Consider the following 15,700-nt stretch of genomic DNA (forward strand, 5'->3'; position numbering starts at 1 on the left):
TTTTTTTTTTTTTTTTTTTTTTTTTTTTTTTTGAGACAGTTTTGCTCTTGTCACCCAGGCTGGAGTACAATGGTGTGATCTTGGCTCACTGCAACTTCTGCCTCCCGGGTTCAAGCAATTCTCCTGCCTCAGCCTCCCAAGTAGTTGGGAGTACAGGCGCCTGTCACGAAGCCCAGCTAATTTTTTGTATTTTTAGTAGAGACAGGGTTTCACCATGTTGGCCAGGCTAGTCTCGAACTCCCAGCGTCAGGTGATCCACTCACCTCGGCCTCCCAAAGTGCTAGGATTACAAGGCGTGAGCCACCGTGCCTGGCCATGCTAAGCATTCTGCATACAGTATTTGTAATCCTCAGAACTCTAGAGGGAAGCTTTTTTTTCCAAGGCTAAAGATGATGACTTGGGCTCAGAGGCGTTCCCTTAGAGTATATATTAATAGCTTGAAAGCAGTAAAACCAGGATTCAGATTCAAATTTTGGAGCCCTCCTCGGGAGGCTGAGTAGCTATCATTCTTTCTTTTTGTCTCACTGGCTAAGATGTGTGTATTCTTATAATGCCCTCCTATTTATCTATAAGCATATTTAAAGTGTAAAAGCATGGAGCTGTGGTGTACTAGCTCGTTACCAGTACAGCTGTACTAGCTGTCGTGTACTGTCAGCATTACATGAACAAAAGATTTGTAGGAAATAATGGAGAAAAGAGGTGTGAACAATATTTACCTTACATGTACACTTGCTTTATGTCACCTAGTTCTTCCAAGTCTCTGACAACCACAGTCATCCCATGTGAAGGGAAAGATACAGAGACATCACACACATATCTCCTTCAAAATCTGGGGTGTGGGCCCGGCACAGTGGCTCACCCCTGTAATCCTAACACTTTGGGAGGCCAAGGCGGGTAGATCACTTGGGGTCAGGAGTTCAAGACCAGCCTGTACAACATGGTAAAACCCCGTCTCTACTAAAAATAAAAAAATTAGCCAATCGTCATGGCACATGCTTATAATCCCAGCTACTCAGGAGGGCTCAGGAGAATCACTGGAAACTGGGAGGCAGAGGTTGCAGTGAGCCAATATTGTGCCACTGCACTCTAGCCTGGGCAACAGAGGGAGACTCCGTCTCAAAAAACAAAAAAACTTGGGCATGGAATAAGAGCAGTAAAAAAACAAATAGGTTGATACAGTCTCTAGAAGTCTGGTCAGGAATATTTTGTGAGATACATTGAAGAACTATAAAGTTTATAAATGATAAGGCATTAGAGATAAAAGTTTGTCTTTCTCAGATGATGAAGATTTAGTCCTTAGAGAAATTAGGTAGTGTCATAGACTGGATAATTACATGGGGGATACGTTTAGCTTTATAATTACTTGACCACTGATTCTTGGAAGGGTTTTTTAAGTCTGTAGTATAGGTATAGAATAAAACTTACATATTATGTGCATTGCTGGTCACAGCTGGTGGTAATTTTAGCTTACCCTGAGGATTTGCAATTGAAATTTCTTCCTCATTGAAGTAGAAAATTTTGTTTTTCTTGCCAATAATTGTTTGTTAGAAAATAAACCTGTCTTTTCATTTAATAAAAATTAGTACTTCAAGGCCGGGCATGGTGGCTCACGCCTTTAATCCCAGCACTTTGGGAGGCCAAGGTGGGTGGATCACTTGAGGTCAGGAGTTCAAGACCAGCCTGGCCAACATGGTGAAACCCCATCTCTACTAAAAGTAGAAAAATTAGCTGGGCATGGTGGGTGGGGCATGTTTGTAGTCCCAGCTACTGGGGAGGCTGAGGCAAAAGAATCACTTGAACCTGGGAGGCAGAGGTTGCAGTGAGCCTGGGTGACAGGGCAAAACTCCATCTCAAAAAAAAAAAAAAAGAAAAAAAAATTAGTACTTCAAATTGTTTTTAATTGCATTTAGTATTTCATAGTTTATCTTTTTCAATAATTCTTTTTTCCTATTTCTTATTAAAATATGTACTTGATTTTTTAAATTTTTACTAAAAGTTACAAAACATTTATTCAAGGTGTTACATTTAATTGGCATGGCACTACAAGAAGAAAAACAACATTTAGAGAATGTCACGGAAGAGCATGTAGTAACATTTACCTTCACTCAGAAGATATCAAGTATGTATATATCTTTTTACTAAACTAACTCAAGATATAAATGATTTTAAGAAATCACTTAATAACCTTTTATTTGATCATATGGATTCTAAAAGGGTAATATTTAATCCAAACATTTGAGGCTATATGTACTCATCTGTGTAGTAAAGGTACTGTATTAAACCCTGATACATTTTTATAAAAATATCTAGGGCTAAGTTCAAAGTTACAGTCGGCTGTGGTTGACGTAAGATTCTACAGTATTGAAAATAAAAAAAAAATTATAGGGGATTAGATTGTCATTTCATATAAAGAAATGTGACTTTTTAAAAGAAGGCCAGGGAGTTTTTCTAGCTTTTTATTTTAAAAATTTCAAACATATAGACAAGTTGAAAGAATTGTCCAGTAAACATTCATATACCTGCTCCCTAGATTCAGTAGTTTGCTATATTTGCTTTTCTATTTACATACTTTCTTGAACCATTTGTTGTAGACATAATATTTCATGTCTCAAAGAAAAGCTTTTCATTTACTAATTTTCAGAACCAGCCATTGGTCTGATAGTTACCTGCAATTGTGGCAACTTTGAATGTTTTTTGTTTAGAGTTTTTTTAAATATTATTCATGGATTTTTATTCAGTGTTTTATAGTCACTTATAATGGGTATTCCTTTTGATGCTCAAATTATGCCCATTTTGGTCAGTGGGAGTTTATTTAGTCAGCTTCTGTGTCCTTTTCACCCAGCCCCATTTGTATTTGAGTACCACCTCGCTTTCCAGCCCAAAAGATGCCCAAGCTCATCTTGTACTTTCCCTGCCACAGACCTATAGTCAGCCATTTGCTGAGGTGTTTTTAAATGAATTGATGGTGCTATGATAGGAGTTTATAAATGCTTTGATTGAAAAGGGTTATTTCTGTAACTGTGTTCAATGCCATTTCTTCCTAAACGATAACTGTGAGAATTATACTACCAGGGGACAAGGAGGAAGTAATTTTGTTTGCTGCTAGATCTCTAGTTTTCCTTTTTGCCCTCATCCAAGTAAATGAGAGAAAGAGGAGAAACCACCTTTTCCCACTGAAGACTTTATTCTTGGATGCCAGTTTTTACCTATTCTTTTTCTCTGCCATATTGTTTCTTTGGATTAATACTGTTGTTTTTGCTTTCTTTGTTTCTGGTGTGTTTATTTTAGAATAACCACACAGAATACTCCCTAATTTCATTCACTCATCACTATAAAATATTAGGTTCTTGGCCAGGCACGGTGGCTCACTCCTGTAATCCCAGCACTTTGGGAGACCGAGGTGGATGAATCACCTGAGGTCAAGAGTTCAAGACCAACCTGGCCAACATGACGAAACCCTGTCTCTACCAAAAATACAAAAATTAACCGGGCATGCTGGCGGGCGCCTGTAATCCCAGCTACTCGGGAGGCTGAGGCAGGAAAATCGCTTGAACCCAGGAGGTGGAGGTTGCAGTGATCCGAGATTACACCACTGCACTCCAGCCTGGGCGACAGAGTGAGACTCTGTCTCAAAAAAAAAAAAAAAAAAAAATTAGGTTCTCTCTTACTTTCTCTTTCCTTATTAAACAATCATCATTTTCCCTCAACATTACTCTTAACTTGTCTTTAGACATTCTACATAATTAAGACACATGATTTATTTCCAAAGAAACCTCTCCCTTATCTAGAGTCACATCTCTAATGCATGCCACAGAGTTTTAGATGTGATAGAATATTAAAGATCACACAGGTCAATCTCTTCCCCTCTTAGGAAAAAGGGACATTTTTCCAGAATGGCAGCACCAAAATCAAGAAAATCAATAGTTGAACTTTCTGGCTACAGACTAATAGAAAATATGGACTTGACTCTTATATTCAAATAAACAAACCATGAATTCCTAGGAGAAGAAATTCATTTTATTCTGAATCTAGTTTTTATTAAAGTCAATGGTCAGAGCAAATAAACATATTTGTGCATATATGCACCTCTTAATGCTAATTTATTTTTAGACCTGTAAAATCTGAGACACCACTTATTTTTAGCTGAATTTGTATGTAATTTTGCTAAAGGGATGTTAAAATAATCATTTGCTATAAAAAGTCACTTTTGAATCCTTAAAGAATTCTAGTTGTTGGCAACTTGTTTGTAAAAGACAAATATGTCACATTCTCAAGAAGTGTTGAAAATCTCTATTTTGGTAGAGCCATAATCAAATTATGGGCAATAGGTGTTATAAGCAACTGCATTTACGTTCCTGTGCGTAGGAATAAGTACTATGAAGTGTTAGCTATTGTTATTGTGCCTTTTATTTTTCTGCCGTAGAACCTGGTGAAGCGCCAAAAAATTCTCCTAGCATACTAGCTATGCTGGAAACGCTACAAAATGCTCCCTACCTAGAAGTCCACAAAGACATGATTCGGTGGATATTGAAGGTAAAATTTCCACATTCCTCTGCTTTTTGTGAGAAATATTGAATATTTGTTATGTGTACATTGTGATGATATTTCATACAGGATACTGATACTTTTTTTTTCTGTAGACTTTTAATGCTGTTAAAAAGATGAGGGAGAGTTCACCTACCAGTCCCGTGGCAGAGACAGAAGGAACCATAATGGAAGAGGTATAAACAGTAAAAACTGTGATAATACTAAAAAATTACAGCAAGTTCAGTATGAACAAAATAAATTTATCTACATTAAGTTGCCAGTTACTCACAACATTTAAATTCCAAGAAATATGCCACTATTTATCTCTATTTGTTGTAGCAATTTTTTGTCTGCTTTTTTTCTTTAAAACAGGTCAGTTTAAGAGTCTTTTCTCTTATTTAAATAAGTGAGATTATAGAATAGTTTTTTAATTGGTATTTACAGTGAAGATATTTCTGCTTTGGAAAAAAATGTGCATTTTAGCATCTAATTGTCTAATTGAATGGAGCATAATTTCAGACTTCAAGGGACAAAGACAAAGCTGAGAGGAAGAGAAAAGCAGAGATTGCCAGACTGCGCAGAGAAAAGATCATGGCTCAGATGTCTGAAATGCAGCGGCATTTTATTGATGAAAACAAAGAACTCTTTCAGCAGACATTAGAACTGGATGCCTCAACCTCTGCTGTTCTCGATAATAGGTAAAAAAAATAAAAAAAAAAATTAATCTCTTGACGAGTTTTTCCCAACTAGGGGCAGTGTTGCTTTTTCTCCTTGTAAGTATACTTTTAATCCTAAAGTAATTCAGTAGAATTCATAGGTAAATTTTGTGACCTCCATTTAGAAGATTTAATCTTAGAAATCTCTGAATGTAGATATGGTAAGTCCTGTGTACACCTGGTAGGGTATTTTCTGCAGAAGACCTTGGACATTCATGAAAGAATGAGTACACTACACTCAGTTACCTAGAGCGTATGACATCTGTGTTGAAGATTAGATTACTGTGAGGATTAAAGGAGATGGTTTTGATACATACCAAAGACTTGACAATCCAAGTTATCAAAACCATGTGTTAAATATATACATTCCTGGCCGTGCGTGGTGGCTCACGCCTGTAATCCCAGCACTTCGGGAGGCCAAGGCGGGCGGATCACAAGGTGAGGAGTTCGAGACCAGCCTGACCAACATGGTGAAACCCCATCTCTACTAAAAATACAAAAAAAAAAAATTAGCCGGGCGTGGTGGTGTGTGCCTATAATCCCAGCTACTCAGGAGGCTGAGGCAGGAGAATTGCTTGAACCTGCGAGGCGGAGGTTGCAGTGAGCCGAGATTGTGCCACTCACCCCAGCCTGGGTGACAGAGCAAGACTCTATCTCAAAAAATAAATAAATATATATATATATATATATATATACACACACACACACACATACACATACACACACACACACACATACACACACACACATACATACCTGTAGTCTGCTATTTTGTGATTATATAGAAAGTTTTGGGATCATTAATTATATTCATAACCTTTGTATTGCAGCCCTGTGGCTTCAGATATGACACTTACAGCACTGGGCCCCGCACAAACTCAGGTTCCTGAACAAAGACAATTCGTTACATGTATATTGTGTCAAGAGGAGCAAGAAGTTAAAGTGGAAAGCAGGGCAATGGTCTTGGCAGCATTTGTTCAGAGATCAACTGTATTATCAAAAAACAGAAGTAAATTTATTCAAGATCCAGGTAAGTCATAGCTAGATCCTCATCTTCCCTTTTAATAACAACTGCCAGTTAACGTGGTTGGTGATACGTTGAGATTTTTTAAACCTAAAAATAACTCCATAGACTTGAATGGTATCTTTGGCAGGTAACTTAGGCAGGAATTCCCCACTTGGCAGACGTGGAACCACTCCAGAAAGTTGTACCTGAATCACATAGCTGATAAATAGCAGGGATTCAAAGAAAAGCTTTTCTTTGTGATGTAACATTACATACTTTGGCATTTCACAGTCTTTTCCATCCTTCAGTACACTTGCAAAGTCCTGGTCATTTGTTGACACACTGAAATAATAATTGTTTTGTCTTATTGTTAGAGCCTGAGTGGAATCTCCTGAGAACAGTGATGGAGAGTTACCTATGTAAGAGGCAATCCTTGAGCCAAATTGTTTTAGAATAGTAATACCACCACAGATCGGGTTCCCCAGAAAGCAGATTCTTGGGATACAGATTACCGTGCAGGACAGTTGAGGGCCCTCTTTCAGAACTGAGGGAGTAAAGCAGGGAGATCCAGTCTGCATATGATTTTGTCCACCACAGACACATTTATTTCTCTGCTTGTAGGTTGTGCTCTGTGTGCGTGTGCTTCAGCAATACCCAGTAAACTTCTTGAGAGTAGGAGCTGTGTCTTGGGAATTCCCAGAGCACTGCTTTAACCAGTGCCTTTCACACTGCAGCGTGAAAGGAGGTTTGAGAGCCCACTTTTAGAGTTGCCTTCTCTCTATAAAGAAAGTCTTTGCATCCTACTTATGAAAGGTTGGTCTGCTTCATCTTTAAAAATGGTCATTTAGGCTGGGTATGGTGGCTCATGCCTGTAATCCCAGCACTTTGGGAGGCTGAGGCGGGTGGATCACCTGAGGTCAGGAGTTCAAGACCAGCCTGGCCAACATGGCGAAACCCCATCTCTACTAATAGTACAAAAAAAAAACTAGCCGAATTTGGTGGCACGCGCCTGTAGTCCCAGCTACTCAAGAGGCTGAGGCATGAGAATTGCTTGAACCTGGGAGGCAGAGGTTGCAGTGAGCCGAGATTGCACCACTGCCCTGCAGCCTGGGCAACGGAGCGAGACCCTGTGTGGGTTTTTTTGTTGTTGTTGTTGTTGTTTTTAAAAAAAAAAAAAAAAAAGGCCAGGCGCAGTGGCTCACGCCTGTAATCCCAGCACTCTGGGAGGCCAAGGCAGGCAGATCACAAGGTCAGGAGATCAAGACCATCCTGGCTAACACAGTGAAACCCCATCTCTACTAAAAAATACACAAAAAAATTAGCCAGGCGTGGTGGCAGTTACCTGCTACTCGGGAGGCTGAGGCAGGAGAATGGCGTGAAACCAGGAAGCAGAGCTTGCAGTGAGTCAAGATCGCGCCACTGCACTCCAATCTGGGCGACAAAGCGAGACGGTCTTAAAAAAAAAAAAAAGGATATTTAAACTAGGTGCTTTATAAATTTCATTCCAGGCCAAAGACAAAGTTGCTAATTTTATTTAACTTATTACTTCTGAAGAAAAAGCATTAGCTGGCTATAAGTGGATTTTCTTAATGCTTTGACATTTGCACTGTTCTAGTGTTAAAGCAAATTAAAACTATTAAAGCAAATTAAAAGTAGTTCTTTCTAGAGTGTTAGGAAATTTCGAAGATTATACTAATTTATATAAAGAATTCAAAAATTCCAAAAGAAGCCAGACATCCATCTTGTTTTTCATGATTTTTCATCCCCTTTGAATATAAAAATTAGCACCAGGACAGAAGACTCTGAATTACTTTTTTTTCCCCCATCTGATCTGGTCCGTGCTTAGATTTTTTGTTGTCACTTTGGCTCTGATGTGATTATTCGCTGTATGAGTGTTGTTAGGCAGTCTGTCCTCTAGGGGGCGCCCCATTACTGCCAAAACATTTTTTATTAGCGATCATTTTAACCCAGCTGCCCTGAACGCACATAAGGCAGCCCCATGAAAAGAGTAGCTCTTTTACCTGGAACTCAGGGTACAATGGGAGGAATTGGAATATCTCAGCACCCTGAAAGTGTGAAATGTTCAAAAGATTGGATATATTTAAATTCATAGTTCTAATTTCAGTTTAACAATTTGAGAATGTTTAATTAATTTGCTGTGGGTGGTGAAAATTAGTCCTACTTTCTAAATAATCCAAGGTGTTGCATAAATTGGTATCTCAGAGGAATAAACTAGCATTTCATTTCAAATTTCAAGTCTTTATCAAGGATTTTACAATTTAAAGTTACACATTTGTTATAGGAAAATTAAATGCTTCACTTTTGTTTTGTTTTGTTTTGTGATGCAGAAAAATATGATCCATTATTCATGCACCCTGATCTGTCTTGTGGAACACACACTAGTAGCTGTGGGCACATTATGCATGCCCATTGTTGGCAAAGGTAATGTATATTCTCAATATTTGTCAAGAGAAGTTTATCTAAGGGCTCAATATTTTTTAAATAGAGGAAATTTCATTCTAGAAAAAAGGAAAAGAACTAAAAATGTTGAAAAAATCCGTATCATTGCCTAATAAATAACAAAAGTTATTTGCCTTGTCATAGATGTAAAGTATATGTCAGATATGTTTTTTAATTTAGCTTTATATCCAAGTCTCTTCTGTATCTTCCAAAGAAGGAAATGGATCTGTATCAGTCTGTGGATGAAGAAAAGGGTTTTTACAGTAGGATAAACTCTAGAAGGGTAATGTTGTCTTTCTTTGGGTCCAGGGTGGACAACTTTTGATTCCATAGATGTTAGTACTTGCTTTGTTACTTCCCAAAATTGTAATGGCTCCCTGTGATGAGATGTCCTGAATTTGTTCTACCTTGGTGTTTCCTATGCTTCTACAAAACCAACAAATCAATAATACTATTATTCTAGAACTATGCTCACCCAGTTATCATGAACTACCCCTAACAACTAGCCACCACATTGTAGTCCCAGCTGCTTGGGAGGCTGAGACGGGAGAATTGCTTGAATGTGGGAGGTGGAGGTTGCAGTGAACCAAGATTGTGCAACTGCACTCCAGCCTGGGCAACAGAGCAAGACTCCATCTCAAAAACAACAACAACAACAACAAAAAAAAAACAAATAGCCACCAGCCTTGGGGAAGTGGCAAGAGAACAATGGCACCAAGAAATTTTTGTTGCTGCTTTGTGAATGCTTTTTTACATGGCAGTCTTTTTTTTTTATTTTACTCTTTTAGAACTTTTAATCCATTTGGATTTTTAAAATCACTCAAAAATCATGTTAAAAATAATTTAGTTTAAGATTTTCATTTTTGAACTATTTGTGGAAACAAATTATTTTAAATGTTGAAGCTTGTGGCTGTCATTTATGTAAATTACCATTGTTTTGATACCTCATGTTCTCTAATTGTAAAGGTATTTTGATTCCGTTCAAGCTAAAGAACAGCGAAGGCAACAGAGATTACGCTTACATACGAGCTATGATGTAGAAAACGGAGAATTCCTTTGCCCCCTTTGTGAATGCTTGAGTAATACTGTTATTCCTCTGCTGCTTCCTCCAAGAAATATTTTTAACAAGTAAGTTTTGGCTCATGACAACCTATTACAAAGCAATAGTTTGCTTTGAAGATAATGAAATAATAAATCAGGGAGGAAAACTTAGTCTAGGCAATTGCATAGTGTTTTCCAGATACTTTCCAAACTCTAGTCATTTTCTTCTAGCAGACCTGTGGAATGTGATTTTAGTTTTTAGAGAGGAACAGGTGAAAATTTAACAGTTGTTTCTAAGCTATAAAATTCCTATGTAGTTATGAAAACCAAGTATCTGGTTTATTTCTAGGGACCCTACTTTTAATATCTCCCATACACTTTTCAAGAGATGCTCAGTAAACTGGTAGAGGGAGATGGAACAACTCAAACTGACTTTATAGGACAGTCTAAAAATCGAATAAAACTTTTTGCTGTACTGGCCAGTCATAGTTTTAAGAACCAGGCAAAAAAGTGAAAATCTGTTGGTATATTTTAAATGGAAAAATCTCAGCTGGGCGTTGTGGCTCACATCTATAATCGTAGCACTTTGGGAGGCCAAGATGAAAGGATCATTTGAGCCCAGGAGTTCAAGACCAGCCTGGGCAACATAGTGAGACCCTGTCTGTACAAAAAATAAAAAGTTAGCTGGATGTAGCGGCATATTCCTATAGTCCCAGCTACTTCAGAGACTCAGGTGGGAGGCTCGCTTGGGTCAAGGCTGCAGTGAGCTTTGATCATGCCATTGCACTTCAGCCTGAGTGACAGAGCAAGACCCTGTCTCAAAAATAAAATAAGTGCTTGCTTCAGCAGCACATATACTAAAATTGGAACGATAAAGAGAAGATAAGCATGGCTGTTTCACAAGGATGACACACAAATTCATGAAGTGTTCCATATTTTTAGCTCTTTTAGAATTTGTCTAGCAGACTAAAAAAAATAAGAAAAGAAAATGGAAAATTTCTGTAACTTCACAGTTTTTTGGATGCTTTTAGTTACGAGTATTGGACGTACTCATTTCAAGTATGAATTTGATAATGTCTGCTATTCGAATCTGAACTTCATTTCTCAATGTAGAATTATGCTATTTACATTGCATGCACAAATACTAAGTTATATGAGTATAAATGATCCATTTCTGTGTTATTTGGATTCAGTTCAAAGCAAAGTCAGTTTTTTCTTGTCAGTTTTAGGAGTTCAAACTTTGGTGTTCTTAGTCTATGCTACCACAAAATGTTCTTAAAATATTAGTAGATTTGAGTGTAAGCTCATGCTTTTTAATTATAAAAGAATATCATGGTACTGACTTATCTGCATTTGAACTGATAAAGAAATTAATTATTGTTAGATGGAGGATTAACTGTGTATAAGAAGAAATCACCCTTGTTGGATTTCATCTGTCACTTTATTGGTCCAATTTTTGGGTTTTGCCCATGAGATTCAATTATGGTTTAGTCATAGTCGAATACAATCATAAAAAGAACACAGGCTTTGGAATCTGACAGAGCCAAGTTTGAATGCTAGCTTTGTCCCTTATTCGGCCTTAGTCAAGTTACATAGCTCTAAACCTCAGTTTCCTCATCTGTAAAATGGGGACAATAATAAAACCTATTACAAAATGTAGGAATACAACCTATGCAAATAATAATACAACCTGAAACAAAATGTAGGGATATTTTGAGGATTAAGTCTAATACCATATGATATTTACAGTAAAATTCTTTACTAAGTGCTTGTAACATAATAAGCACTTGGTAGATATTAATAGTGATGGTGATTATGATACTTAAGAAATTCTAGCAAATTCCAATACTGAAGAGTGAGATTTTTAATACACAGTGTTATTACCATCATATTGACAAATAATATATTCCTTTCCATTGGCCAATATCCTGATTTTTTTAATGCAACAAATTTTCCCTTATCCTTTTTGTTTTTAATATTTGGAGTGTGTCTAAAATATGCCTGTGATCATTTAAGGAGTCTTTTGTATCTTAAGGAACAATAATAAAACACTAAATACTCTCTATAATCTTTTCTAGCAGGTTAAATTTTTCAGACCAACCAAATCTGACTCAGTGGATTAGAACAATATCTCAGCAAATAAAAGCATTACAGTTTCTTAGGAAAGAAGAAAGTACTCCTAGTAAGTTCTGGTAACCTGTTTTCATTTTTCCCTAAAGTCCGAGGTCATCAGAAAATGTATTTCCAGAAGAAGTTGTTTAAAAGTGAAACCTCCCATTTAAAATTTTGACTCATTCTAATTTTCCTTGTCTTAATAAACTAAATTTGACTTTACTGCATTACTCCTTATTCCTTAAACACACAAGCTCATGTGAAGTTTCTAATAAACACTTCTCACTTATTCCCCCATTTTATTGAAGAGCTTCTGGAGGTGGGGGAGATGTAACTGAGTGTTGCAGAGCTAGCTTTAGTTCTCGGTGGGCTAACTCACCTTACTGTTGGCATTACCAAAGGCTTCCCAAGTTTCATAGACCATGCACTGCACTTATGACCTTGTGGGAACGTAGTATGAACAGGATTTATATCATTGGTTTTCATAGAAACAGAATAGCTACTCTTGTTTTTGTTTTAGTGGCTGTACTATAAGGAAAGCATAGTTAAGAAAGGGCCTTGGTCAACTAGAGCAATAATGTTTTCATGCTTCATATGGTTGTTATGCCAGTTTTTATTAGGGAATTTTTTTCCTTTTGTTTTTGATTTCTTTGACCTATATGGCTGTACTTTTAGGAATATTGTCATCTATTGAATAATAGTATAAAATGCCTGTTTCTATAGATAATGCCTCTACAAAGAATTCAGAAAATGTGGATGAATTACAGCTCCCTGAAGGGTTCAGGCCTGATTTTCGTCCTAAGTGAGTATATTATTTTACTCCTTTAATATTTGACCCATTTGAAATGAATGATTAAGTCAGCAGTTAGGAGGAATATGATTTGGCAAGTGAGGGAGCAAAATGTTATAGGATACTGATCTTTAGTTGTAAGGTTTAAGCAGAGGCTGAGACAGGAGGATAGTGTGAGCCCCAGAGGTGGAGGCTGCAGTGAGCCTTCATTGCACCACTACATTCCAGTCTGGGTGACAGAGTGAGACCCTGTCTCAACAACAACAACAAAAAAAGTTTAAGCATTACATGATGGTATTTATTGCAGTACATTAAAAAAATCTAAGAACCATGTGGCATGTTTAACTCTCACCACCCTCTCCTAGTCAGCATTGCTGACCCCTGCCACACCCCTTTCTTTACCTGGCTCTCCTTGACAACATCTAATCAGTAATTCTAAATACAAACTGCTCAGCCTCCCCAATGAATCCCGCACTTCCGTCTGACTTCAAAATTTCTATTAATGACCTAACCAAGCTCTTAGTAACCCAGGATTAAAACCAGAATATTTTCCACCCTATTTTACCCCATAGCCAGTTAGTTACAAGGTATAGCATAGATTCTGGAGCTAGACTGGTTGATTCAGTTCCCAGCACCACCACTTATTAGCTGTGCAACTTTGGGCAAATTGCTTGACCTCTGCCGGGCGCAGTGGCTCACGCCTGTAATCCCAGCACTTTGGGAGGCCGAGGCGGGCGGATCACGAGGTCAGGAGATCAAGACCATCCTGGCTAACACGGTGAAACCCCGTCTCTACTAAAAATACAAAAAATTAGCCGGGCGTGGTAGCGGGCGCCTGTAGTCCCAGCTACTCGGGAGGCTGAGGCAGGAGACTGGCGTGAACCCGGGAGGCGGAGCTTGCAGTGAGCCGAGATCGCGCCACTGCACTCCAACCTGGGCGACAGAGCGAGACTCCGTCTCAAAAAAAAAAAAAAAAAAAAAATTGCTTGACCTCTGTGTACCTCAATTCCCTCATCTGTCAAGTGAGGATAATTCATAGGTGTTATTAGGATAAAGTGACATAATGTACATAGAGCTACCTGAAAGCTGTGCCTGGCATGTACCAAGTAACTCAATAAATACAGACCTAAAGACTTGAATAGAAAAAACATCATGCCTATAATCCCAGCACTTTGGGAGGCCACGGCGGGCAGATCACTTGAGGTCAGGAATTCAAGACCAGTCTAGCCAAAATGATGAAATCCTGTCTCTACTAAAAATACAAAAATTAGCCAGGCATGGTGGTGCACGCTTGTAATCTCAGCTATTTGGGGGGCTGAGGCAGGAGAATCGCTTGAACTTGGGAGGCAGAGGTTGCAATGAGCCAAGATCATGCCACTGCTCTCCAGCCTGGGCGACAGACCAAGACCCTATCTCAAAAAAAAAAAAAGAAAAAGAAAAAACTTCAATCTTCTGTCTGCCACACTCCCCCAGTCCTGTCATTTTATTTGTCACTTCTAGTGTTTACTTCCATATTTCTAATTAGACGGTATCTTCACTGTTGACTGGTAAATTATTCCACAATTTTTGGTTAAATCTAGTTGTCAGTTTTTACATTATAATAACTGTGTTTCTGCTGATACAAGTTGCGTATTAGAATTATATTTCCTTTCTTTTACAGTTTTGTCTTTTTTTTTTTTTTTGAGATGGAATCTCGCGCTGTCACCCAGGCTCAGTTTTGTCTTTCTTATAGTTAATAATTACCTTGTCTTTTTCATGTACTTGTTTTCTATGTATGTTTTTTTTTTTTTTTTCTGAATGGTGCAGTAGATCTATCCAATGTCTAACAACTTTTTCTTTTTTTTTTTTTTTTTTTGAGACAGAGTCTCACTCTGTCACCCAGGCTGGAGTGCAGTGGCGTGATCTCAGCTCCCTGCAGCCTCCCCTCCCGGGTTCAAACAATTCTCCTGCCTCAGCCTCCCAAGTAGCTGGGATTACAGGCATGCACTACCACGCCCGACTGATTTTTGCATTTTTAGTAGAGGTGGGGTTTCTCCGTGTTGCCCAGGCTGGTCTCGAACTCCTGACCTCAGGTGATCCACCCGCCTCAGCCTCCCAAAGTGCTGGGATTACAGGCATGAGCCACCACACCTGGCCTCCTAACAACTTTTCTAAGTGCTCAGATCTGTCAGATGATCTTCTGTTGCTGGGTCCCTCCTTCCCCTACACAGCCTCTGTTCTCCTACAGTCAGGAGGGGGCACAGCTGTCACTTCTGTTGGCCCTGCTCCTCTTATTTTCTGGATTGAGTATCTTCCTCTTTCTTAAGTACTTGGCTCTTTTTGCAGATTCCTAAGAAAGGATACCTGGATGGTATATTTTCATGTTCGAAAATATGTTTATTTTATTCATATGCTCAATTGATAGTTTGGGTGTAGAATTCTAGGGTAGAAGTAACTTTTTATCTAGATTTTGAAGGCATTATTTTACTAAATTCTAATCCATTGAGAAATTAATCCCATTCTAATTCTTGTTCCTTTGTAAATTTTTGTTTTTTTGAGACAGGTTCTCACTCTGTCATCCAGGCTAGAGTGCAGTGGCACAATCTCAGTTCACTGCAACCTCTGCATCCCGGATTCAAGCAATTCTCCTGTCTCAGCCTCCCAAGTAGCTGGGATTACAGACATGAGCTGCCACACCTGGCTAATTTTTGTATTTTTAGTAGAGACGGGGTTTCACCCCATCTTGGCCAGACTGGTCTCAAACTCCTGACCTCAGATGATCCACCCACCTCGGCCTCCCAAAGTGCTGCAATTACAGTCATCAGCCACTGCACTCAGCCTCATTTTTTTTTTAACTTTTTTAGAGACAGGTTCTATGTTGTCCAGGTTGGCCTTGAACTCCTGGGCTCAAGCGATCCTCCCGCCTCAGCCTCCTGAGTAGTTGGGATTACAAGTGTGAGCCACCATGCCTGGTTCCTTTATAACTCTATTACTATACTATTACTTCTATTTTCTATTACTACTTTTTTTTTTTTCTTTTTTGAGACAGAGTGTTGTTCTTGTCACCCA

General features: G+C 38.4%; 1 protein-coding gene and 1 non-coding gene across 9 annotated transcripts in view; both read left to right on the forward strand.

Moving 5' to 3' along the window:
* The window catches only part of UBR2 (ubiquitin protein ligase E3 component n-recognin 2), a 132,166-nt gene that overhangs the window by 91,837 nt on the left and 24,629 nt on the right, over positions 1–15,700 (forward strand). For 3 of the 8 annotated variants that reach the window (XM_003833292.6, XM_008958781.5, XM_055113611.2), the window contains 9 exons: positions 2,017–2,119; positions 4,424–4,533; positions 4,641–4,721; positions 5,047–5,225; positions 6,074–6,273; positions 8,598–8,691; positions 9,676–9,837; positions 11,829–11,932; positions 12,586–12,664. In XM_003833292.6, coding sequence (XP_003833340.2) covers positions 2,017–2,119; positions 4,424–4,533; positions 4,641–4,721; positions 5,047–5,225; positions 6,074–6,273; positions 8,598–8,691; positions 9,676–9,837; positions 11,829–11,932; positions 12,586–12,664 — 1,112 coding nt within the window. Of the gene's footprint in view, positions 1–2,016; positions 2,120–4,423; positions 4,534–4,640; positions 4,722–5,046; positions 5,226–6,073; positions 6,274–6,870; positions 8,566–8,597; positions 8,692–9,675; positions 9,838–11,828; positions 11,933–12,585; positions 12,665–15,700 lie in introns of those variants that run through there. The other 5 variants (XM_055113610.2, XM_063604904.1, XR_004671978.3 and 2 more) reach the window with 4 other exon arrangements.
* Positions 10,584–10,690, forward strand: LOC112440163 (U6 spliceosomal RNA). Its single transcript, XR_003028351.1, has one exon. It is a non-coding gene; the product is annotated as a U6 spliceosomal RNA (small nuclear RNA).

The sequence above is a fragment of the Pan paniscus genome, chromosome 5 (genome assembly GCF_029289425.2).
Source record: "Pan paniscus chromosome 5, NHGRI_mPanPan1-v2.0_pri, whole genome shotgun sequence".
Taxonomy (NCBI): Eukaryota; Metazoa; Chordata; class Mammalia; order Primates; family Hominidae; genus Pan; species Pan paniscus.